General features: G+C 40.5%; 1 protein-coding gene across 2 annotated transcripts in view; it reads right to left on the bottom strand.

The window, feature by feature from the left end:
* LOC122787967 (trafficking kinesin-binding protein 1-like) overlaps positions 1 to 25,944 on the bottom strand; it is a 517,740-nt gene that overhangs the window by 282,926 nt on the left and 208,870 nt on the right. For both annotated transcript variants that reach the window (XM_044054896.1, XM_044054893.1), the window contains exon 3: positions 6,074 to 6,268. In XM_044054896.1, the coding sequence (XP_043910831.1) occupies positions 6,074 to 6,268 (195 nt within the window). The remainder of the gene's footprint in view (positions 1 to 6,073; positions 6,269 to 25,944) is intronic.

The following is a 25,944-nucleotide window of genomic DNA, read 5'->3' as shown; positions in this document are numbered from 1 at the left end:
TAAAAGGAAGTTTGAGAATAATTGTGCTGTGTAAGAAAGCTTTATATAGTTTATGAGAGGCTAGTGAATGGCCATCAAACCCAATGTGGAAATTAGAAATTGCTGTCAAATGGACTTCCAGTGTTGACAAACTGGCCCCCTTGGTTGAAAAGCAGTGTCAAAAACTCCAGCACATAACTAATTGGGGCCAAGAAAGGGTCTACATGGTTTTGAACAGTCCAGTGTACAAATCTTTTCTACTTAACTAGTGTAAAGTTTCATAGTGGATGGCTTAAGGGAAGACAACAAGATCTGATGAACAGGGGAAAAGAGCATCGACTGTCTGGCTATTACTGGAATTGGAGAAACCAAGCTGTCAGCTTGAGGTTCGGAAGGTCCAGATGCGTCACTCCCATCGGGTGAGACACGAGATCTGGAGCTAGGTCCAGTATCCAAGGTTGGTGAATTAAGTGAGGCTACATGAAAGGAAACTAAATCTGTTGAGGGGGCAATGAGAATGACTTTGGTCTTCAACCTGGAAGCTTTCTGAAGAAACTTTGGAATTAGGGGAATTGGGGGATATGCGTAAAGTAATCTGGGAGGCCAGATGTGGAGAACAGCATCCCCCGGTGACTTCCCTTGTGGGAGGATTAGGGTAAAATAGCTGCCCTACTTGTTTTGGGGAGACACAAAGAGATTGCAGCAAGGCTGGCCCCTTGGATGGAAGATATTGCCCATTGCCACATTCTTAATGCTTCTCGACATAGGGGGTATGATCTTGTTCCTCCTTGTTGTTGATCTACCAAACCAATGACATAATGTCTGTTTATATTGCAATCATTCCTGATGGGAGAGCTTCCTGAAAGGCTTTCAACGCTAAATGCACTGCCTTAAACTCCAGTACGTTGATATGCAAATTGGCCTCTTTGTGGGGACCACATGCCTTGGACTGTCTTTCCCAGGTAATCCCCCCCCAACCTTAACTGGGAAGTGTCCATTGTCACTATGGCCTTGGGCTGTGAGCGAATAAATGGACAACCCTGTAGCAATTGTTCTGATTGGATCCACCACATCAGACTTTTCTTGCATGAATTGGTAATTTGTATTGGGGTGGACAAGGTTAGTTGAAGAACTGACCACTGAGATGCCAACATCCACTGGAAAATCCTCAAGTGAAATCTGGCTAGCAGAACAAAGGTTATCGCTGCCGCCATTGGTCCTAAACTTTTAGAACTAGGCAAGCCACGATTGTGGTACTGCATGGTGGTACTGCAAAGTATCAAGATGACACTGACTTAAAGTTTGAACTCTGGAAAGGGGAAGGGAGGCTATTGTTAACCTTGTGTTGAGTAACACTCCTATGAATTCTAGAATTTGAACTAGCTCTAGATTTGACTTCCTGAAATTTATGATTATTCCTAACATTGTGCAAGTATGGATGACTTCTTCTCTTGGCATGATGAGTTGATGCCTGATCAGACTGGTAATGAGCCAGTCATCTATGTATGGAAACACATAGAATACTTGCAGTCTCAAGTGAGCTGCTACCACTGCCATACATTTGGTGGACACTCTGGGGCTGTGGTGAGACCAAAGGGCAGTGCTCTGAACTGATAATAACTGTCTCCTAGCCAGAAGCGTAGGAATCTCCTGGATTGCCTGTTTATTTTTATATGATAGTATGCATTCTGGAGATCTAATGAACACATTCAGTTGTCCTTAACCAAAAATGGAAGAATGGATTGAACTGTGACCATCAAGAACTTTGTCTTCCGAACAAATCTGTTCAGGTTGCTGAGATCCAGAATTGGTCTACAGTCCCCTGTTTTCTTTAGCACTAAAAAGAATCTTAAGTAAGTTCCGGATACTTTCTGGTCTGGGGGACCTCTTGAATGACTCTTTTGTTTAATAGCTTTTGTATTTGAATGGTTGCTTGATCCCTCAGATTGGGAGGAACAGTTTACTATCAAAATAGCGACGCTGAGATGTTCGCAGATGAAAATTCGTATGTTCAGATGTTCAGATGTTCGTATGTTCATCTGCTTGAACATCTCAATGTCCGAATGTTTATATTAGCGAATGCACTGTGCATTCACTAATATAAATTCGAAGAAATGTACAGAGATTGTGGTACAGTGCGGCTTGGGAAATTCATCCCTTACCTCACTGTAGTGAGATCTTGGAGATGGAATACATAGTTAGCGGGGAGTGGGGGGTGCAGGGGGGCTTGCCCCCCCTGCAAAAACATGATGTCAGCTATAGGAGTTTCGTTTACGTTAGCTCCTATACTGACATCACGTGATGTGTTCAGAAACAATGTTGAATCCGTGTGTCCTGTTCGTTTTTTTTAATCTTCACGGTTTACTTTCGATATGTTGACCGAAAATTGTTTTGAAGTTCAACATATTGATAGTAAACCGAATGGAACATTGGGGCTTCTCCTGGAAAAAGGAGGAGGGATGGAAAATGGAATTATATATTCTCTAGATACTATCCTCTCCACCCAAGTATCTTTTATTATCTCTAGCCAGGCTCTCTGGTGCAGGGACAACTGACCCCTGATTGTCTCCAGAAGAGGACAATTGGGCCTCCATTCAGGACTGCTAGAAGGGTTTGTCAAAGAATGGTTCTCTTGATCCTTGGTTTTGCAGGCCTCCTCTGCTGTGAGGGAGGAGCCTACCATTTGAGTTCCCCCCCCTGCCTCTGGGGGAAGACCCTCCACATGTGCCCTGGAAAGATCTTCGTGATTTCTTAAACCATATCTTTCTACTCCCTCGAAGATTCCTTGAGAAGGATCTTTGGTTGGGGTGGAAAAACGCACACCCATGGCAGAAAGGGTCTTTCCATTTTTTTCACACCTGGACAACATATCTTTCACTCTGGGGCCAAAGAGAAACATGCCGTCAAAAGGAGCATTGATGAACATAGACTTAAAAGGCTCTGCGAAGTTACACAATTGCATCCAGGCATGTCTCCTAATGGCTATGCCTGAACCCACTGCCCTTGAGGTTCCTTCTGCCACATTGGAAATAAGCCTCATGGATGAGTTCGATATTGATTGTAGGTCACCAGCTGTGAGGAGACGGAATCCTTCACCTCCTCAGACATGGTTCCTAAGAGGGTATCCAAGAGTTCCTTTATCAGATCCCTCTGTACTCTGATGAAATGTGCCAGACATTTCAGGGACCTCAAGGCGAAGTTCCAAGAAGCACAGACATGCTTCCCAAACCTGGCCATTGCCCATGACTCCTTGTCATGGGGATGAACAGAGGAACTTTTGTTGGCTAGTTCCTTTCTGGTGGCCACTGCTACAACCATGGCATCAACAGGGGGGCCCTTGGACCAGAACTGCTAGTCTTCCAGAGCAGTCATAATTTTATCAGGCTTCCTTGGTATGGGCTCAAAGGTGTCAGACTCCTTCCATGCCCACCACGAGATCAATTTGAGGAGCTTGCTGGCAGGCGGAATCACCCAAGACATAGATGGACCTGTACCAAATAGCTCCAGGAGTACAGATTCCCCAGATGAAGGGGATCTGATAGGACTGAGGAACTCAAAGCAAGCTTCGGATCCGAGGATACAGTGATCTTCAGATCTGAAGAAGATGGGCCTGGACAACTTAGGGCTCCAAACACAAAGAGGGACTCTGAGGAGGAAGAGTTAAAGGTGACGTCTTGGATATATGGCTTTCTGACCCAAAGGGTTAGGAGCCAAAGCAACATCTGGGTGGCTCTGCACCAAAAGGATCTGTCTTACTACCCTCTCCACATCTTCAACAGTGAGGTTCCTAGAAGAGCGAGAGGACTGCCTGGAAGGAGAATCCAGTCTATAAAGACAGGAAGAAGGCACTTTCAACAGGACTGGGTCCACAGATAGGGAGTACCTTGTCCTAGGAAGTACAACTAGTAGTCTTGGAGGATCCAACATCTTCAGATCCAATGAATCGTTAGTTTTTGGAGACTTCAGATCCAAAGAAACAGTCCAATCTGATGAAAGACTTTTTACTTTTGTCTGATCCGAGAGGGATGGATCTGATCATTTAATTTTCTTTTTCTTGGACAGATCCAAGGAAATTGTTGGATGCAAAAAGGCCTTTTTTTGAAGTTTTCTCCGAAGTCTTAGAGGAAACAGAAGAAGAGCATGGAGATTTTTGATACAACTTCTTGGACGTCTCTGCAGATATGGCATCACCAAAGGAAGATGGTAAAAGCCCCTTTAACATTAATTTGTTTTTGCATTCCACTAATGCACAGGGGTTGAAGGCATGACATATCGCACATCTCTTTTGCAGGTGAAGTGGGCCAAGGCCGTAGACACAAAGGGTGTGCGAGTCAGAGCAGGGAATATTTTGTCCGCATTTTTCACACTTCTTAAAACCTGCAGGGTTTTTTTTGTCAGCCATGTTAATTCAGAACAAACGGCTATAGCAACTACCACACAGAAGAAACTGTAGCACAAACAAGAAAAGGCAAAAGAACTATCAACAATATTAGAAAAACTTTTTCTTTTTCTTTTTAACAAGAGAAGGGGGTAGGTGCAACCTACAAAGGTAGTATATCTACGATAAACAAAGAAGAGAAAAACAGCGAGAAAGAGATACTAATGATAGTATCTAGAGTACACTAGTACAATAAAAAGAATAGTTAAAGAAAGACTATCATAGAAGAAAGAAACACAAGTACTTATCTATCCCAAGTAGCTCGAGAGTCAAATAACCATGTCTTTCATGTAATGGCAGCAAACGAAATCTGAGGTAATGGGGAGAGTGCACTGTGGGTAAGAAAGAAGCTTGAGAGTTGCCATGAGCTTTTACACAGGCTGAGTTGGATCCGACACCTTGAATCCAAACCCATCAGTCAAGGATGGAATAAAAACTGACAACACCAAAACATATGATTTATCGTCTCTTGCTTTATCAGCTCTTGGAATGTAGAAGCAAGAAGATCACTGGGTTCCTTTAGACAATGTTTCTGTGAACCAAAACTGGCTGTATCACACACATTGCGTGTTGTTTCTGGATCACCGGTTTTGGAAAAGGGGGGAGGGGTTATTTTTGTTTTCCACCTTTTCCCCTTCTCTATTTTGTGCATCTTTATATAGAGATCAGAGGTGTGAAGGCTTCCCCAACATGGGGGGGGATGTAAAAAGAATAGCCTTTGAATGCTGTGCAATGTTAGGAGTGTAGCTGTTTCTGTTGTTTGACCTCCAGATTTTTAGATGCTCATTTCAATTAAATATGTGTCGACTGAAACAGCATGTGAATAAACCACAGTAAAAACATTACAGACCACTACACCTCAATCTTAAGTTATGACTATGGGAAAACAAGTCAATATCAGCTGTATGGAATTTAAAAAGAAGACTATTTCCTGCTATTTGTTTTCTTTTTGTTTTTAAGAGAAAAAATTGTTTTCTGGTAGTAGCAGTATTGTTTCCTTCATCAGTGAGACTGCTTAGCAGATTTTTCAAATCACTGAATGTTATTCTATTTTGAATTTCCCTCATACAAATTATACATTTTTTTTCACATTTCAGCAGATATAATTTGATAGGGATTTTTCACTGCAACTAGATGGGTTACCGCTCCAAATATACAGTTCTGAATTTTAATTCTAAGATGATTCCTTTACTACACTTAAAATGGAGTGTCATATGATATAAGATGTTAAAGGGTGCTGCAGTATAGAAAAGGCCACTTGAAACATGCACTGTGGCAAATTACTAGCAGTTTTATGTCTAGCTTTCCTTTACTTAAAGGGGCAGAAATATACATTATATGTGGTTTGAAACGTTTGGAAGTTACTGGATAAGTATTCATTCATGCATTACTCCAAGTCAGAAGACTTTTTCTGTAACTTCATCCTTAAGCAGTTATTTCATCATTTTTTACAGATCTAATAATATGGTATCGAATTAAAATACCATACTTAATACAATATTTTATTACTTGAATGCATTACAGGAAGAAAAGAGCTTAATCCAGTTTGCAGTTTATATGTTTAACCCGTTCAGGTCTCAGAGAAGTAGTTTAAAAAGCATGAACTGAAGAACATGGTGTAGGACTTTACTCTGAATTCCCTTTTGTATTACTTACACATATATTTGAAGGTCTCCTCTATCTGCACAGTGGTAAGGTTAAGGTTGACCTCTGGAGGGATGAGTGGAGTGCGCAGCCAGTCATCATGTTCGTACCCGAACAGCGAATCAGCTCGTAAGGTGTAGTTAGGCACAGGCTCTGCCAGGAGGCTGATGATCTCGATCTCAGGAACACTGCCATTGTTGTAAACATCTGCAATTAGAAAGTATGGTAGACAATACTTATTTATCTACTGAAAAGTATTTAACAAGCAGTAATGACAGATGATCTAGCCACACTCTTCTTTAGGAAGGAAGAAAGAAAAAAAAACAAAACTAAGTGATACAGAACATGACACAGAACAAAACTGGGTTTACAGAGACAGTTCCATGGCCAGACAGGGGACTAGTTCATATCTTCTCTTCTTCTGCAAATCAAATGTCTGGTTTAGCTATTGTTTACTCTCAAGCTGAATTCTGCTTTGTAGCTTAAGTCCCAGAATTATACAGGATGATATCAAGGATGGGCAACAATATCAAGACATTTAGCTAGCAGTCAGTGTCAATCCCTTACAAGCATTACTTCCAGTGTTTCCAAGTGGCTAAGTAAATTCCTCACTGATTTAAACTTTGGTAGGTTGGCATATATTTGGGGAAATAAAGGTATGGCAGTAGCAGGGGATTCAGATTGCTTAACCGATGCTGCAATTTGACTGTAGTATTTGGCAGAAAACAAAACAAAACAGTTTCTGTATGTGATACGTAAACAAAGAACCAACCTAACCCTGGAGGTACTTTTTAATGAATGTTAGAGAATCACAAAAAGTATCAGGAGTGGTGTTTCTCACACTCTGTACTATCTCAGCACCAACAGTTCATATTTTGCTATATGTTACATTCCACTTCACCTCCTTTTGGTTCTTTGTTTCTTAGACTTTGCAGATCCTCCGATTTATCACTTCATATCTTGCTATATGATGTCATCGAGGGTCAGTTTATAAGTGCGTCCATATTATGTACAAAAGAAATTGACTTCTTAAAAAATATGTTAAATGCACAATGTACATGGAGAGGATATGATAGGCAAATGCTGGACCTAGAGAGCAAAGAGGTGTTAAACAGAAGGCACACTTCAGGTAAACCATTCTTCTCCTCTGGTACCATAATAAATCATGATAGCATTAAACTCCATAGGATTGTTGATCCTAAAGTTAGATTTGTTATTAGATATATGAATGATGTGGGCACGATATGTAACAGTATTCGTAGGAAGTGGAGAATCTTAATTTTGGATGAAAAGCTGGGGTAGTTGGAAATACACCTAGCTTTCTGTTTAAAAATTGGTTGAACTTGAAAAGACAATTGTGTAACGGGAATAGGAAGATCGTAAATAGAAGAGATAAAATTAAAGTAGGCACATATGCATGTAATTCATGTCAAGCCTGCCTCGTGATCTCAAGTGAATAGCATTTTCGATATCCAACCTATAATTTTGTCTTTAGACCACAGAGATATGCTGACTGTAATGATTTACCTGGCCACTTGTGATATCTGTAGTTGTTTCTATGTTGGAAAAACTAACAAGATGTTGAAAGATAAAATATTGAGAGACTTGTATGTGATTAGGAGCAGGAATATAAAAATGCCCTGGCTAAACATGTGATGGATAATCAAGAACACACATTCTCCTCTAAAGTGCTACAATGCACGCATATGAATAGTAGGGGTAGAGATATTGTAAATCAGACAGACAGGGCAGAGAGGGAATGGATACTTAGCCTATAAGCAGATACGTATCCAGGACTGAATGGATGTGTATCTTTAAAACTGGCTTTTAGAGGGCAGAGAATAACTCACTGATTTTATTGAAGAAGTTTCTGAGTGGATTGATTGGTTTGTTGGTATTTTAAAAGTTACTTTGCTCTCTATGTTGGTAGATCTGAAGAAGCGTTATTTTAATGTGAAAGCGCTCATCTATGTTATTTTAACTTGATTGTTTTATTAAAGTTCATAACCATAGTAGCTGATTTGTTTTATGTTTTATTTTATTAAACTATGTAAATCTTGGGTGGTCCTCATAGAAGGATATTCTGGAGAACTGCCAAACTTAAAGCAGCTCTGCTTCTGTAAATTATGTAAAATTTTTAATGAGAAATAAAGGTATGAGCTTTAGACCACTTGGCTGCTGCACAAATATTAATTTGTCAATGGATGATCTAGACCAAGAAGGCAGATAAGATGGCCATGGATCCGGTTGAATGGGCCGTAGGTGGTTTTGGTAGGGAGAAGCCTTGTTGAAAATATATCCAGGAAATGCAATTAGTTGTCCATTTGGCCAATTTAATTTTGGAAATTGGAAAGCCTAGTCAACTAGGTGAAAAAGACAAAGAGTTGGTCTATTTTTCTGAAATCTTTTGTTCTGTGTAAGTAGAAATGTAGTTGTCTATGGACATCTAAAAGATGTAACATATTCTCCCTTGTTTGAAAAATTTGTAAAGAAAACTGGTAAATGAATGGTTTGATATATATTTGATTCAGAAGCCATTTTTGGTAGGAAAGAAGGATTGGTTTGTACGGTAACCTGTCTGTACAAAACGCAATGTATGGAGCTTTTGATGAAACGGCCTAGAGTTTGGAAATCCTTTTAGCAGAAGTAATAGCAACTAAAAAGGCTGTTTTCCAAGACATGAATTTTAAGTCGTTTGTTTTGCTGAAGGTTCAAAAGATTAAGTTAAGCCTTGAAGTAGTATTGTTAAATTCCAGGGAGGTGACGGATCTTTCACTGAGGATCTGAGCAGAAAAGTCCCCTTCAGAAAAGCCTTACATAATCTGGAAGCAGCCAAGCAAGTAGCATCGTCCACTGAGTGAAAATTTGATATGACTGCCGAATGTACTTTGACTGTGGAAAAACTAGCACCTTCTTTAAAAAGACAAGCTAAAAACTCCAATACAGAAGAAATAGGAACAGTAAAGAGATCAATGTCATTTTTCAGGGCCCAAATAGAAAATTATTTTCCACTAGTTCTTGTAAATTGTTTAAGTGGAATCTTTCTTTGAGGACAAAAGAATATCACGACCTGGGGAAGAGAGCCTGGGCTGTCTAGCTATTACTGGAATTGGAGAAAACCATGGGGTTAATTTGAGGGCTGGAATACTGGGATGTTTTATCACCAAGGGATGTGACAGAAGGTCTGAACTGTGGTCCAGTATCCAAGGAGGATAATGAAGATGGGACCAAAGGAAGGGGAACCAGACCTGGCAAGGCAAAGAAGGAGACAATGAGAATAACTGAGGTCTTCAACCAACTGGCTTTCCTATACAAATTCTGTAATCAGAGGTACTTGAGAATAGGCATAAATGAGACCAGAGGGCCAAACATAGACTAGATTATCACTTGGTGACTCCCCCTGAGGAGGGAATAAGGCTGGAGTACCTGCTGCATTTGTTGTTGCAGGGATAAGCAAAAAGATGACAATGAAGTTGGCCCCATCGAAGGAAAATTTCCTCCACCGTTGACTGATTGAGAGACCACTCAGGAGGCATCAGAATGGATCTGCTGAGCTTGCCCGCTGGTATGTTGGATTTCCCCAGAATGTGTATTGCTACTAAAAAGTGGTTGGAGGAGATCACCCATTGCCATACTCTCATAGCTTTTCAACAGATGGGATAAGATTGAGTTCCATCTTGTTTGTTGGATATACCAGACCACAGACATGCTGCTGGTTTGAATCGCAATGTTCTCTAGAGGGAGAATATCTTGAAATGCCTGCAATGCTAGGACTGCTCTCATCTCTAGGGCACTAACATGTGAATTGGTCTCTTGGGGGGATCACATACTTTGGACTAGCCTTCCCAAAAAGTGCCACCCACCCCAGCTGGGAGGTGTTTGTGGTTACTGTGGCTACTGGGGGAGAGAGAACAAAGGGGCAACCTATGAGAGTGTCATCCAACTGGATCCACCATTGAAGATGGCTTCTGCATATCTGAGTGAGTCTGACTGGGTAGGGAAGAGGTTGTTGAAGAAAAGACACTGAACAACTACAGTCCATTGGAGAAAATGCATACAGTAAAGTGCTAATGGGATTAATACTGTAGATGCTGCCATGGAACCTACAGCCTACAGGACCAGTCTGGCTGAAGGAGCAGGATGAGAAAGGATTTGTTGAACCTGGTAGTTGATTGTGGCAATACAATGTGGGGACTGGGAAACAATCTAACTTATTGTGTTCAAATAAGTACCAATGAACTCCAGGCTCTGTTCCAGTAGTAGCTTTGATTTGGAAATGCTAACTGTAATGCCTAGAGATTGGCAAATTTGGAGCAAATAGTCCTTGGACTGTTCAAGGAGATGCTTGGTTGGAGCGGTGAGTAGCCAATCTTCTATGTATGGAAACACCCAGAATCATTGCAGTTTCAGGTGAGCTGCTACCACTGTTATACACTTGGTAAACACTCTGGGGGCTGCAGTGAGTTCAAAGGGAAAAACTCGGATTTGATTGTGACTGGCTCCCAGCCGAAAGCACAAGCGTTTTCAGGAGTGTATGTCTATTTTGATTTGATAGTATGCATCCTGAAGATTGACTGAGCACATCCAATCATCGTTGTGTAAAAGAGGTAGAATGGACTGAACCATGACCATTCAGAACTTTGACTTCCTCATATATTGGTTCAGATTGTTTAGATCTAAAATTGGTCTCAGGTCCCTTGTCTTTTTTGGCACTAGAAAGAACCTCATGTAAGTTCTGATGGCTCTTTTGTCCAACAGCTTCTGAATTTCTTGAACTGCAGCATCTCTCTGATGGGGTGGAACTCCAGGAAGCTTTTTTCTGTTGGGAGACGGCATTTGGAAAACTGACATAAATTAACCTCTGGATATTATGTTTAGGATCCAAGAATCTCTCGTTATAGTACCCCAGGTGTCTGGGTGCAAAAACAAATGTCCCCCAACTGCCTCCAGAGGCGAGCAGTCAGGCAGCTCTTCAGGGGCACTGAAAGGCTCTATCCAGTAAAGAATCTCTGAAACCCTGATTTTAAGGTCTCCTCTGCCACGATGATGGTGTCTTCAATTCAAACTCCCCCCTCTGCCTCCGAGGGAGTTGTCTCTGTGTGAATCCAGGAAAGATCCCTGGGATTTACAGTACCACATTTTTCTGCCTTCTCTTTGATTCCTTGAGAAGGATCGTTGAAGGGTAGAAAAATGAATCCCTACAGCAGACAGGGTCTTTCCTTCCTGTTCACTGCAAGAAAGCATTTCATTCACATAAGGGCCAAACAAAGAAGTTCTATCGAAGAGAGCACTGATGAAAGAAGGCTCTGCAAAACTGTATAAATGCATACAGGCATGTCTCCTTACAGCAATGCCTGAACCAGTAGCCTGTGAGGTACCTTCTGCTGCATGCGAAATTAACCTCATGGGCACATTCAATATAGATAAGACTGGGCAGCTGTGAGGATGATCTTTTATAATTCACTGGACACAAGGACCCCTAGAGAGGCTTTGAGAGTTTCTTGGTCAAATCCCACTATGGTCTTGCTACATAATTTCATTCAGCTTGTACTGCTGTGTATATCTGATTGACAATAAAGTTTACCTTGACTTTGACTTTGTAAAGTGCACCAAATAGTTCACAGACACCAGAGCTGCAGGCAAGCCACTCTGACTGGATCCATGTGTCAAGGAGGGTGCTGGACCCAAGCTGTCTAGTGCCGAGGCTCCGAGGGGCAAGGAAGACTTTGACAAAATCGGAGTCAATCCCAGCCCCACAGATCCACCACAGACACTCTGAACCTGAGCTTCATCCCTATCTGAGGAAACAGCAGCAGATTTGGTCAGGGGAAACAGTCATGGTCAAAGATGTTATTCTCTTCCAACAGCTCTCAGATCCTGGGATTCCAAAACTGAAAGACGAACCGGAGATGGAAATACAATTATATGAGAGGTGGATGGAAGGCTCACAGATCTGATGGCAGATGGAGCTGATATAACCTCCATCTGGATCTGAGCACTGAGGAACTTTCGCATCATCCTATCTACTTCCACTTCAGACAGACTCCTGGAGGACCTGATAGATGAGGTGGTAGACTGTGGTCTGGAGTGCTCCCTCAGAGTTTGTATGACAGAAATGGAGCTGAGGGGATACAGGGTCTATGACAAACTCAGGTGAACAATTTCTTGGCATCTGAGAGGTACCACAGATTGAATCTGATGATTTCAGATCCATGGGGTGAACAGGAGGCGTACATGAAATGACTATCGCATCAAAAGGCTTAGGATCCATATATTTCCTCTTTGGATCCAATGAGTTTAAATCCAAACACCTTCATATTTTTGTTGAGGCTCCAAGGATGAAGAAGTCCTTGGAAACATAGGTGGAGATCTTTTCCTTTGCACTGACAGAGCCTTGGATGATTTGCTGTGGGTTTGAGCCCCACAGGTGGAAGAAGAGGAAGGTGATACTAACCATTTAAGGACTAATTTGTTTCTTCTATCAGATATAGCACTGGAGATTAACCCTGGACAAATGGTACAGTTCATACCCAGATGTGCAGCCCCGAAACAATAAACACACGCCCTCTGGGCATCCGAATTCAGAATTTTGTGTCCACAGGAAGTGCATTCTTTAAACTCTGTAGGCTTCTCAGCCATAGTAACAACTGCAAACTACATAAAGAAAGAAAGGAGAGGCGTGAAGAAATATATATATATATATATATATATATATATATATATATATATATATATATATATATATATATATATATATATATATATGGATCCCATTCATTTAGTCAAATTTCATTTGGTTGAAAATGATTTCAGGCAGCACACTTCAATGAAAGCTCATTTCACTGAAAGCTCATTTGGTCGAATTTCATTTAGTCGAAAATTAAATATAGCCCTTGCTCCACTGCAGTGCAGCCATGGAATGAGAATATTAAGTAAGGGGGGGGGCGGATACACCTTCAGTGAATGCGCTACAATTATGTGGGGGGCTACACCCCCCCACACCCTCATTGTGAATAACTGGGATTGTAGCACAAATAATTTGAGGGAATCCATCCATGGCTAAAACATTTAGGAACTGCCACTGTCCATTAACAGTAATACACAGGGCCATCCTGGGGTAAAATTTCTGTTTCTCATCCACATATCAAAGTTGCACTTGAATATGGACAGGAATGAGCTTTGTTTTATGTTGACAGGCATTATGTTCCAAAGCACTGGTATCCTCTGTGAGATATACCTGTCTCTCTAAATTGTTCTATCGACATCTTTGCTACAAGATTTCAGAGAGCTGCAATCAGCACACTCGTGTTGGAATAGGCTAAAAGTGGCATTATGACCTCACTTCAAAGTCAAAAAGCAGACTAGTACTTTATTTTTTTCTGCACGTATGGCGTCTGTTGATTTCTGACATTTTTATTGGTATTAAATCAATTTTACTCATTTTCTTTCATTTTTTGTTGGAAATTGAAGTATTGTTTTTACACAGTGACCTGACTGATTTATTTGTACTATCCTTTTCTCTGTGCTAAATCAACTGTTTTTCCTCATTTTAAATGTCTGCAACTTAGTTCCTGTTACAGCAAAGTTTTGGTCAAGTGTGTGGGCATTCAGAGAAACAGTAGTGATTATTCTATGGGAGAGGACAAGCTGCTGCTGTTTCCAGGAAGCTGTCATTATTTGCTGAAGTCAAAAAACATTTTTTTCATTGGTTTCTTTAAATTCTTAGCTCCACTATATTGTGCTGGACTGCATTTTGTGTAGTGCTATGCAAACCTGCACTTAGACACAGGTACTTCAAATGAAGTTTTACACTTAGCAAACCTAGTTGGAGCCATACCCATTAGCAGGTTGTGCTAAGCTGCTACCTCTAAATTCACAACTAAGTTAATTTACTACAAGCTGTTTCTACCTTAGTAGAGTACTTTCACTAGATAACTATTATACTACAAATGTTTGCGGTATTCACTAGTATTTCATATTCTGTACTCATAACAGTTTACTAAAGGAAAGGAAGCATTAAATATTCTGTACTTATAAATATTTACTACAAAAATGTCTTTCAGAAAAACAAATACCAGACAAATAAGTATTACTTCCCTAACTTTCTACACTCTTGCACCAAATGGAAGGTCTGCCACAGTTTGTCTTCCCTCAGTTGCCAGCCTCATAGCACTTGGTATACTCAGACAGTGTAGCAACTGCTTGATGCTGACATACAATGGATTAAATCTTACCTCGTCACAAACAACCTATGAGAGATGCAAATATTTAGCTAAGATGGAAGCATCACTCTTGCAAATCAACACAGTCTGGCAGCACCACATACCTTTACAGCACTCCATACCAATACAGTGAAAAGTATCATATGCTGAGGCTATACAGAAATAATTTCCTAAGCTTACTTGGTTAAACGTCACAACACATACTGCCTCTTCCATGCCTAAGAGTCATGAGGAAAAACATTCCATAAACCCAGTACACTTAAATCCTCTACTTATAAACATGTACTGGTGTTAGTGACTCTACAGTAAGACACATCGACTCTGCTATCACAAGGCTGGACAAAATATGGTGATCGTGAGTTGTCTTTCAGGTGCCAAGATATCTGATGTTTCAAGGGCCCTTAGGACCATTAAGAAGAATAAGTATGATGACAATACAGTGGTTGTCCAGGTGGGTGCAAACAACTGGCAGGCAAAATCTGCTGCATGGGCAATGAGCCTCATGGACAAGTTTGACACAGACTCCAAGGTAACTAACTGGGAAGCCACTTTCTCTTGGACTCCCTCAGACACAGATCTTGCTAGGGTATCTAAGAGCTCCTTGATCAGATCTCTTTGAACTCTGGTAAAATCTGCCAGGAATTTCAAAGACCTTACTGAGAAGGTAGATGAAGCATAAACCCGATTCCCAAATCTATCTGTCACCCAAGACTCCTTGTTGGGTGGATGGACACAGGAACTCTCCTCAGTGAGATCCTTTTTAGTGGTGGCCGCTATGACCATGGTATCTACTGGTAAACCTTTGCCCCAAAATTGCTTGTCCTTGGGGGCAGATAACATTTTGTCTAGTCTCTTGGGAATACATTAGTGGCATTTGGTGTCTTCCATACCCACTGTGAGATCAACTGAATAATCTTGTCAGTGGGAGGAGCCACCCAAGAGGTAGGTGGGTGAGTACCAAAAGCCTGCAGATACACCAACTCCTCTGAGGAAGGATTTTGGGACTTCCAGTCACCCCTCTGTTTCAAAATCTCTAAGATGTTTCCAAAGGAGACATCATCAGGGGGTGACCTTGGGGACCCTTTCCCCTCATCAAAATCAGTGTCTTCTGTGACTGATTCCTGAGGGGAATCTAAGTGCTTCCTCTTGCACTTTTTCTTCTGAGGAACTTCTTCAGGAGGATAGTCTGGTGAGGTATCAGAAGAGGACAGAATCTGAATCTGTGAGACCTGTGGATTTAGTACTAGCTGCCCCAATGAAGAGACAGGGGGAATAAGGGAACATGAGGACGGAATATGCTTGGAGGAGGAAGGGGTTGACTGTGAGACCATTGTGGATAAAGTCCTCTCCATTGCCTCAAAGGCTAGTCACTTAAAGAGGGAAGGGATCCCAGAACTGAGAGAGACTGCATTGAAACCATGGTCACTCCCCACTCCAACGAGACGGCCCCCAAGACAGAAACCAGGATGAAACTGAGCCATGCCAAAGCTCCAAGGTGCATGGATGGCTCTGAAAAGAATTGGAGTCAACCCTGGCCCCTAGGAGCCAACAGGACAGAAATGGCCCCAGGAAGTCTCAGGATCTGATAGAACTGAAGAACTCAGGGTAATAGTCGGTTCCAAATGGAGGGAGGTCTCCAGAACTGACACAGTCGGTGCCGGACAGCTCAGAACTGACATCTCTAAAACCTCAGATAAGGTCAGAGGACGAGTAGTTACGAAGGTAAAGGCTAAATTGGCTCCAAGACCCAAAGGGGTCAGAACCGGAGTACTGTAAGTACTCTTGCCCACAGAATTTTATTCACTAGTCTCTCCACATCAACTTCTGTGAGACTTTTGGTGGAACGGATAGAGGCCTGGGAAGGTGCTACAGGTCTTTGTAAAAGACCTTGGGTAATTCACCAGCAAAGCCTCAATATATGGTGAATAAACCACCCTTGGTAAATCAAGCTGAACTGACTGTGCCGAGGTAGATGGCATCAAAGAAGGAGTGGAGGGGCATTTGTCCTGAGCTGATATTTGAATTTGTTGGTCTGAAGGTTTTGGAGTCAAATTTTTGAAGCCGAAGCAGTTGTTGGTACTGGGGACTTCTTCTCTGGCACTGATGTTTTAGACAGAGCATCTGTCAGATCCGACATAGCTCATGGAGCCAAGGATTTGTGCTTCTTGAAAGTCGGTTCCAATGGATAAGACGGAACCGACTAGCTTCTCTTTTTTTTGTCTTTTCTAAGGCAGGTGATAATGACTGACGGGAAAGAAATGTCAGTTTTACTTTTCTCAGCAGATATGGCTTCCACAAAAGCTGAAGGGATCAAGCCCTTCAAGATTAATTTGCTCTTTATCTCAATGAGAGCTTTGTGGCTAAAGCTATGGCAAATGCTACAGTCTTCCTGAAGATGAACGGCACCTACACAATAAACACACAAAAGATGAATCCAAAAAAGGAATTTTGCAGCCACACTTCTGACATTTTTTAAAGCCAGAAGGGTCTTTGGGTTTGTCTGACATTATAACAAAAGTTGACAAAGAAACTAGTGACAAGAAAGAAAGAAAGAGAACTATAAACAATGATAGTTTTAGGTACACCGACCTGTACAGAAAAAGACAGAACCGTACACTTAAAGGAAGAAGAACAGCACTATTTCACTACATCAACTACTACTTTTTTTTAATTTTTATTTATTTATTTATTTTTAGAAAATAGAGAAGAAGAGGAAGAAGGAGGGGGAACTATCAACAATGATAGTGTAAACACACAAAAGTGTATGGGAAGGGACTATCAGCAATGACAGTGAAAGTACATTAATGTACAGGAAGCAAATGAATGGGATTGACTATTTAGACGTTAGGCTAGATAAAACCATTAAGGGTTTGAAATCTAAAATTCACAGAAAGAACACATTTAGTAACTCATATCTTCCCTTTAACAGTGACCACCCTTGGAAACAGAAAAAAAGTATTGTTAAAGGTCAGATGGTTAGGGCAGCCAGAATGACCTCTGAAAGGGAAGATTTTGAAACTGAAATCAAATTTATATCTGACCTTTTCAAAGTTAGAGGTTACCCAGTGGCCCTTACTGAAGTTGTTGTCCAAGAGGTTAAAGTGGGGTGGGGTATAGAATATCTGCCATTATTAGGTAGTACTGTGACAGGTGACACTGTGGTTGTAGAAGGCCAGAATAATTTTAAGAGATCTAGGGTGGTAGAGTATAACCACGGTTCTAAGGAGGTTAAGGGCCTGATTGAATCCAACTGGAAGATGTTGAAATGTAATAAGGATATTGTCCATAAGATTAGTGAGCGGCCTGATTTTGTTTTAAAAACAGGAATTAATTTAAAGAGGATGTTCGAAAGGAAAAACCATTATAACAAAGTAGGGTGTGAACAACGAACAAGAAAATATGGAAGGTGTGCAAATTGTAAATATATTTCAGAATATGCTAGTGTCACCTTAAACAACTATGATGGTACCATTGTTCATTTTAGGAAGGGGACCTGTGCAACTAAGGGTATAGTATACTTAGCTTATCGCAGGGACTGTATGTGTTTTTATGTGGGTAAATCAGAAAGAGCATTGGGTAAACGTATTTACAAACGCGTTTACAGTATCAGGAGAGGGAATTTGAACAATGCATTATGTAAGCATTTGCAACTGGAACCTACATACTCTGGTTTTTCTTTTGGAATTTTGGAGCAAGTCATTCCTGACCCAAGGAGTGGTAATTGGGAGAACTGGTTGTGTTGTAGGGAGACCTTCTGGCAACTGAAATTAAATTCTTCCCAGCCACCAGGGTTGAATGAATATGTGTCAATTAAACCACATCTAGTGAATAGAGCTGAGAAGCTATAAATCTTCACAGATGTGGTGAGGTACTTACATCATTCACCCTTAATGTTTTTGTTTTTAACTCACATATATATGTTTTATTTTTATGTGAAAACATTGATTGAAAACCATTTGAATTTTATGGAAATGTTGCCTAAAGTATTTTTATTCTGTTTTGTAACTACACACTTTTAAAAGTATTCATTGCTAATAGATTTCATGTGTATGTAGCACTTTAAATGTTTTGGTGCTCTTTATGAATGAATCTTATTTAAATAGGGTCCATTACAATGTACTTAGTTTTTTCACTTGAGAAAGCCCTGCATTTGAGTCAGGATGAAAGTACTTGTGTTATTTGAATAAATCTGTTTTGACTGCTATCCTTCATTTCGCCTGGATCGTTTTGCCTGATTCTGGTGATGTATTAACGGTCCCCTGCCTGTTTATTACTTATTTTATCACTTTGTGTCTCTCTTTACGCAAGACACTGTAGTCACTAGGTGTGGCAATTTCAATGATCAATGCTACTTGTGTTTTCTTTTCTTGGACCACTATATCCGGTTTTCTAGCATCTATCTTTTGGACTGTTGGTATTGGGTGAGCCCATGTGATGTAAACTTTATCATTTTCAATTACTCTGTGGCTCATGTTTCCAGTGCTTTTCAGCCACTTTGATACCATAATGTTTGTACAATCTCCAGTGTAACAATCTCGCCACATTATTATGCCTTTCAGTATACAGTCCCTCTGCCATAAGAGAGTCGCAACCAGCAATAAGGTGTGTGACTGTTTCCAATTCGGTTCCACAAAACCTACATATATCTGTTTCTCCCACATGTTCAGTAGACTTAATAAACCAACGTGTACATAGCCTACTATCTTGGGCTGCCAATATTAACCTTTTATTTCTTGATGGAAATTCACCTCTCCTTAACCATTCCTGCATTCGTTCTTGATCACATGAGGCTCTTCCAGAAGTTTTCTATACTTGCAACTATATTTATGTTTTTTTTCCACATTTCTTGCCTTCTCATCTGATCCTTCACATTATATTCTTTATTTTGTTTTTTAGCACATTCAGTTGCTGCCTGATTTTTTTCCACTTCTGGTTTGATTTCCATTCCTGCTTGACGTCGAGATGCTTCTGCTAAATTAAGCAGAGATGTCATCTTAGATTTATTCTCTTCATGTTTCAAAACTTTCACCACATTTGGATCTTGTGAGGTCAGTAGATATGTGTGGAGTCCCACAATTGCAGATCTATACATGTAATCAATTTCAAGGAGGTCCATCCCTTCTTCAGAACGGGGAATATATAATCTTGGTATACACTGATTTTTATAAATCATTTGGTGAGCATGAAGCATCCTTCTTGTTTTAATATACAATCTATCCAGCACTTTTTGGGGCCAGTCAATCACTCCAAAACTATAAGTTAGGACAGGAAGAGCAAATTGATTTATAGCTTGGATCTTGTTCCGAGGTGTCGTTGTTGTTTTCAGGATTAATTCTTCTGAAGTACTCCTTACTAAGATTTATTCACATTTGTTTTTGTTTTATTACTGATCCTTCATCAATTCCCAAGTATTTATACACCCCCTCTTGTTCAAGTTCTTTTATACCACATTCTTGCCCCAAACTGATGTTTTCCTGGTGCTGCAATTTTCCTTTTTTTAAAGGCTGCTTTTGCACATTTGTCAAGACCAAATGACATTCCAATATTATCTGAAAATGTTTTGACAACCTATAGCTGTGCTTTCAATTCCTCATCTGATGAGCTATACAATTTTAAATCATCGACAAAGAGAAGATGAGAAGTCATTATACTTTGTTGGTTTCTAGAAGCCAAATTATAGCCATGACCTAAGCTGTTAAGTAAACAGCTTAATGGATTAATGGCAAGGCAAAATAGCAACGGTGACAGGGAGTCACCCTGGAATATCCCCCTTTGGATTTTTATCCCAAGGATAACCATCTGTCCTTTATCATGGCTTAATTGCAAAGTGGTCTGCCAATGTTTGATGGTTACTATAATGTGATCAATCAGTGTAGGATGTACCTTACATATTTTTAAGCACTCTTTTATCCATGAATGTGGGATACTATCAAATGCTTTTTTATAGTCAATCCATGCCATACTTAGATTCTTCTCTTTCTTACAGTTCTCCACTATAACTTTATTTAACAACAAATGATCCTTAGTTCCATATAACTTTCTTTTATTGCCCTTTTGTTCTACTGCCATAATTGAGTTTTCTTCTAAATGACTATAAACTCTGTCGGTATCAATCCCAGTATATAGTTTATACATCGTCGGAAGACAAGTTATTGGTCTATAATTTTTAGGGTAGCTTGCAGGTTCACTCTTAAGTAAGAGCATTGTTTTTCCTGTTGTTAACCAGTGTGGTGTATGTTCGGGGTGTGCATACTAATAGTTCTTACTCACTGCTAGATCCTCATGTAAAGAAGTTAATACTTTAAACCAAAACTTAGGTACTGCATCTGGGGTTTTCCAATTAGAGGCTTTTCTCAACTTTGTTTCAATCTCTCTGGCTGTTATTTCATTCCATTTCACATCCTGTACCTTTAAACTTCTTACACTTTCTTTTACTTCTTCTATTTGTTTAGCATCTTTGTTATGTTCCACAGGATCTTCATAGATACTGCTCCAAAATGTATCTACTTTCTCTTTTTTCAGCGGTCTATCAATTCCTTTTACCTTATTTCCCAATTCTCTAAAAAACTTTTTTGGGTCATCGGCAAATTGCTTATTTTGTGCTTTTCCTTTATATTTATCTTCATATCTTCTGAGTCTTTCTGCCTGTTTTGAAAGGGGTCTCAAAAGATTCATAGACGAGACCCAAAATCCTGAGGAATTCCCCTATAGATGGGGCAAATCTTAGAAGACCCCCCAATCTAGTTTCTATTTGTGAGGGTCTGGCTCTGTCCTGCTCAGCTTGTCTGCTACAGAAGTTTGCTCTGAAGGAATATAGGATGCCTCTAAAGTGAGGGTGTGTTGTGAAACTACATCCCAAGTTAACACGGCTAGTCTGCCAAGGGGGAACAACCTGGTTCCTCCTTGCCTGTTGCTGTACCAGATGACTGTATAGTATTCACTGTAAAAACTTGAAGAGGTCTCGGATACCAAAGATAATTTACTGAGGTGAGTGCCGTGATCAAGGCAAGACTCTTTTATATTTATGTGGTTGCATCTGTCCTTGGTGTCCCACACACCTTCCACTTTTATCCTTCCTGAAACTGCTCTCCAAGCAAAGTCTGGGGCATCTATGGTGACTGACAGCTTTGGAAAAGGGTGGGAGGGGAGGAGACCCTCTTGTAAGGATATTTGCTGTCTCCACCAAGTGATTTCTCTTTTGACAAATACAAGCACTGGTATTTAAAAAAAAAACAAAGGATGTTGGTGCTAGGACCACAGAGACTTCAGATACCATTGTATCCTTCTCATGTGGAGTTTTTCCAGGGGTATCATAAGAATCATAGATGAGATCCAAAATACTGAGGAATCCCCTCACAGTGGCCAAATAGATCTAGATATACATCTATTTTTTCATGTTGTAGGAAAGTTCTTTGAACTGTGGTGTACAGTTGACATCCAAGAAACGCAATCTTGCGAGAAGTAGTCAAGAAAGACTTCTGAATGTTATCTTGGAATACCAGCTTGTCTAAGATCCCTCAGCCAAAAGAGAGATTCTTGACACTTTGAAAAATAGTCTGCAGAGATAAACAAGTCATCAATATATGGAAAAATGTTGAATACCATGTAGCTTGCAATGAGCTACAACTAGAGCTAGTCACTTTGTGGATGCTCTTGATGCAGTGGGTAGTCCAAAGGGTAAGGCAAATAATTGATAATGTGATCCAGATACATAGAACCTTAAGAAGTGCCTGAAGTCTGGATGAAGGGGGATGTGATGATAAGCAATCTAGTATTACCAGGAAACTTGAATGAAGAAGAGGTAACAGTTGTAAAGTGACATCATTTTGAAATTTGGAACTATTACAAACAGGTTTAGGAAAGAAAGATCCAGGACTGGACTCTCAAGCATTTTCTTTCTTTGGCACTAAAATACCCTTGAATAAAAACCTTTCCCCACCTCGGAAGGAGGAACTGGTTCTATCAATCCCTGGGGCAGAATGTGATGACATACAAGTGGAAATAGGAGTCTGATCTGGTGGATGAGCAATTACCTCCTGGAAAGGAGGGAGATCCTCCCACTGCCATCTGTAACCTAGATGAAGGATCTTCGGAACCCATTTCTCTGAAACTATCTGGTGCTAAAGAGAAAAGTGGAGATTCAGCCTTTCTGAAAGAGGAATGGGGCTTCCACTGTGGGGGGACAAGGTCCCTTAAATAGTCATTCTGACTTGTTGGACTGTCCTTGGCTTTGGGCGGTTCCAGAACTCTTTTTGGAACCCCCTTGCCATTTCTTCTACAATGTCTGGTTACTTGTTTTTGTGCTAAAACTGGATGAGGGGATAGAGAATCCCTCTGAAAAAATGGGAAAGGAGGGCAAAAAACCCCCAGAGATTCCCATTATCATTTTACCCCTTTCGTCACACTTTTTGATCACCTCTGCAGCAGAGAAACTAAATATCTATCCAAAGAAAAATTTAAAATCTCATTTTTATCATCAGCTGGGAGGTTCTGAGAATGTAGCCAGGCAAACCTCCTCAAAACAGTACCAGTGGCCATCTAGTAAGGAAAAAAACTGCAACACTACCAGTGGGCATAACCCTGGAAGACCTATCATCTGAGTTATATACACACTACAAACAATGAGCACTGAATTGTACAACTGAAGAAACTAAATTATTATGATTTTCCTCACAAGAAGAAACTGCAGACAAAGTATTTTAATCTACTCCTGTCTGAGGAAATTTGAGGAGGCATAGATGAATGTTTTCTGGGTTTTATTTATTTTTTTGTTTTGACAGGAAAAATGGGGCCAACAGTGCTATGAATGGTGGCAGCAGCTCCTCCAGGATGGGCACAACATTTCGACAAAACAGGGAAATATTCCCTGTTCCCCCTCCTAGAACAATCAACAGTGGCTCTCCTTTGCCCACTGAGGGGACCCCAACAACCTCAGAAGTTGTGACTATCCACCGGTCCATAGTGGCTGTAGGTGCTACACTAGTGGGATTTAGGGTAAAAGATGCATGGTTTGATGTACAACTAATGGCCACAACAGATTCAACCACCTGTGCTGAGGCAAATTGCTAGTCTGCTGTGGTGGTAAAGGCTGTTTGTTTCACGTTTTCTTTTTGTGGCTGGAAGAAGGGCAGGCAATGAGACTGGCAGTCTGTTCCATGGTCAAGCCAAAATGGTGCCTCTTTCCTGGGGAAACAAGCAGCAAAAGCTGGAAAAGTCTTTAAACATCACTTTTTTTCACATAAACTTACAGTAAAAAACACTTTAAAACCAGCCACACAAAGTAAAATACACACAACTTTTTTCACAGAAAAAAATGGTATTCAGTTATTTTAAAACAAAAGTTATATACTCACAATTATGATGCATCTGTGTTGTCTGTTTTCATCCTTTCTCAACCAATGGTTCTCAGATCCAACCTCATATCTGACTCCAGTCACTTTTATAGACTTTGGCTCTGTAAATTAAGTTCCACCCCTTACCCATAACCCCCCCTCTTTAGCCTGGATTACCTCAGATCAAGTTTGCCCTCTATTCAGTCTATAATCTTGCCTATAACACAGCAGTTAGTAACAATACAGTCTAATTACAAATCTGATTTCAGTTAGACTGTAAGGAAAGGAAGAGAAAGACTGGAGCTCACCAGATGGCAGTCAAAATAACACTCCTCAGGACAAATTAGGAGACCAAATGTAAATCTTCCAAGTAGGGGGGGTGGGAGGTTGAGAAAGGATGAAAACAGACAACACAGATGCATCATTATGGTAAGTATATAACTTTTTTTATCTGCGGTCATCTTTTCTGTACATTCCACAACAAATGGAGCAGATCGCTAATCTAGAGAAACCTCAGAGTGGTCCTCAAGGACGGATATTCTGCAGTACAGCTGAGCCAAATGCTGCCCTTGTTCTAGACAAGATGTCCAATTTGTAATGAGCAATAAAGGGATGAGTAATAGACCAAGTAGCAGCTGCACAAATGCCATCTATGGAAGCTTTGGACCAGAAAGTGGGAGATGTGGCCACAGATCTGGTGGAATGAGCCTTAGGTAGTTTAGGTAATGTCAATCCTTTCATCTTATAAACAAAAGAAATGCAACCGGTGAGCCATTTTGCCAAAGTTATTTTTGAGACTCACTTGCCCAATTTGGCTTTGGAAAAGGAAACAAATACTTGGTTTGATTTTCTGAAATCTTTCATTCTGTGGAGATAGACTCTAAGCTGTCAATGAACATCCAACAGGTGTAGCATGTATTCTCAGAAATGTTTGAAAAAAACACAGGAAGGCTGATGGACTGATTTATAGCTGTTTCTGAAGCCATCTTAGGTAGAAAGGAAGGTTTAGTCCAGAGGAACACCCTACCCTTGTGAAAGATCAGATATGGTGGCTGGCAAGAGAGAGAGCCTGGAGTTCTGATATCTTTCTGGCAAATGTGATCATAACCAACAAAACAGTTTTCCAAGACAAAAACCTGGGTAGCTGGTTCAAAGAGGGACTGACTCAGAGCTTGAAGAAGCATTATTAAATCCCATGGAGGGGTAGGATCCTTAATAGGGGGGGAGGGTCGCAGCAAGAAGGTACCTTAGGGAAAGGTTTTACATAATCTTGACGATGCCAGGGAGAAATGATTACCTCCTATGTGAAATTTCAAGATGGCTGCAAGTTGGACTTTTATTGCAGAATAACTAGCTCAGCTGTTGAATATGGAAGCAAGAAAGTCTAAGATAGCTGGGATAGCTACTGAAAAGTGGCCTAGTTGTGTCTGGAAAGCCAAAAGAAAGACTATTTTTGATCTGCGCTTATAAACCTTACTTCAGTGGATTTTCTGTATGGAAAATGGATCCTAGAGGGTATAGGCTCCAGAGTGTAACTTCAGAAGTAGTGGAGCAGAGACTTAGATTTGGCTTTTATAGGATCCGAGGAGCCTGACGGATCCAATGGCTTGGAAACTTTTTCAGGCAAGGACAAACCTGAAACACAGGAAGGAGAATGATCAGCAGATCACATCCTCAACTCTTTGTCTTAAAAAAATGGAAAGGCAGTCTTTCTTGGTCTTCTTGGAACATTTTTTAGAAGGAGGGGGAAGCTCCAGCCAAAGAAGAAGAAGTAGAAGGAAGCAACCCTTTCAAAACACATTTGTTACAGTGCTCAACATGCACCAGATGATTAAATCCCACACAAATCTCACACTCCACACTGACATGTGCCAATCCAAGGCAATAGGCACATTCCTGGTGGGCATCTGAAATGGGGATGTTATACCCACATGAAGAACATTTTTTAAATCCAGTAAGCTTGTCAGTCATGATGATTAAATCCTGCACTCACAAACAGAAAAGCAACAAAAAGGAGGGGAAAGGGATAGCAAATTACCAGCAGTGATACAAAAGGGAGGATATACCAATAAAAGCACAAAAGATGCACCCACAACAGGTAGCAGCAGTTAGTTAAAGAGGAAAGACTTGGCAGGAATCAAGCACGGCACAAGGCCTGTATAAGAATATGAAACAATGTAGAAGTAACCCTTTTTTGTATATATAAACAAGAGAAAATAAGGGAGGTAGGAAAATAGGAGAACAGTCTATAAGAGGAAAGTCAAAACCAAAAAATCCACGTATCTGAATATCAGTAATATCAACACCTGAGCTACAATAGACCACATCC

This window comes from Protopterus annectens, chromosome 13.part0 (genome assembly GCF_019279795.1).
Source record: "Protopterus annectens isolate FY-2018-M chromosome 13.part0, PAN1.0, whole genome shotgun sequence".
NCBI classification, from domain to species: Eukaryota; Metazoa; Chordata; order Ceratodontiformes; family Protopteridae; genus Protopterus; species Protopterus annectens.
Note: the sequence above shows the minus strand (reverse complement) of the source record. Positions and strands in the feature narration are given on the sequence as shown.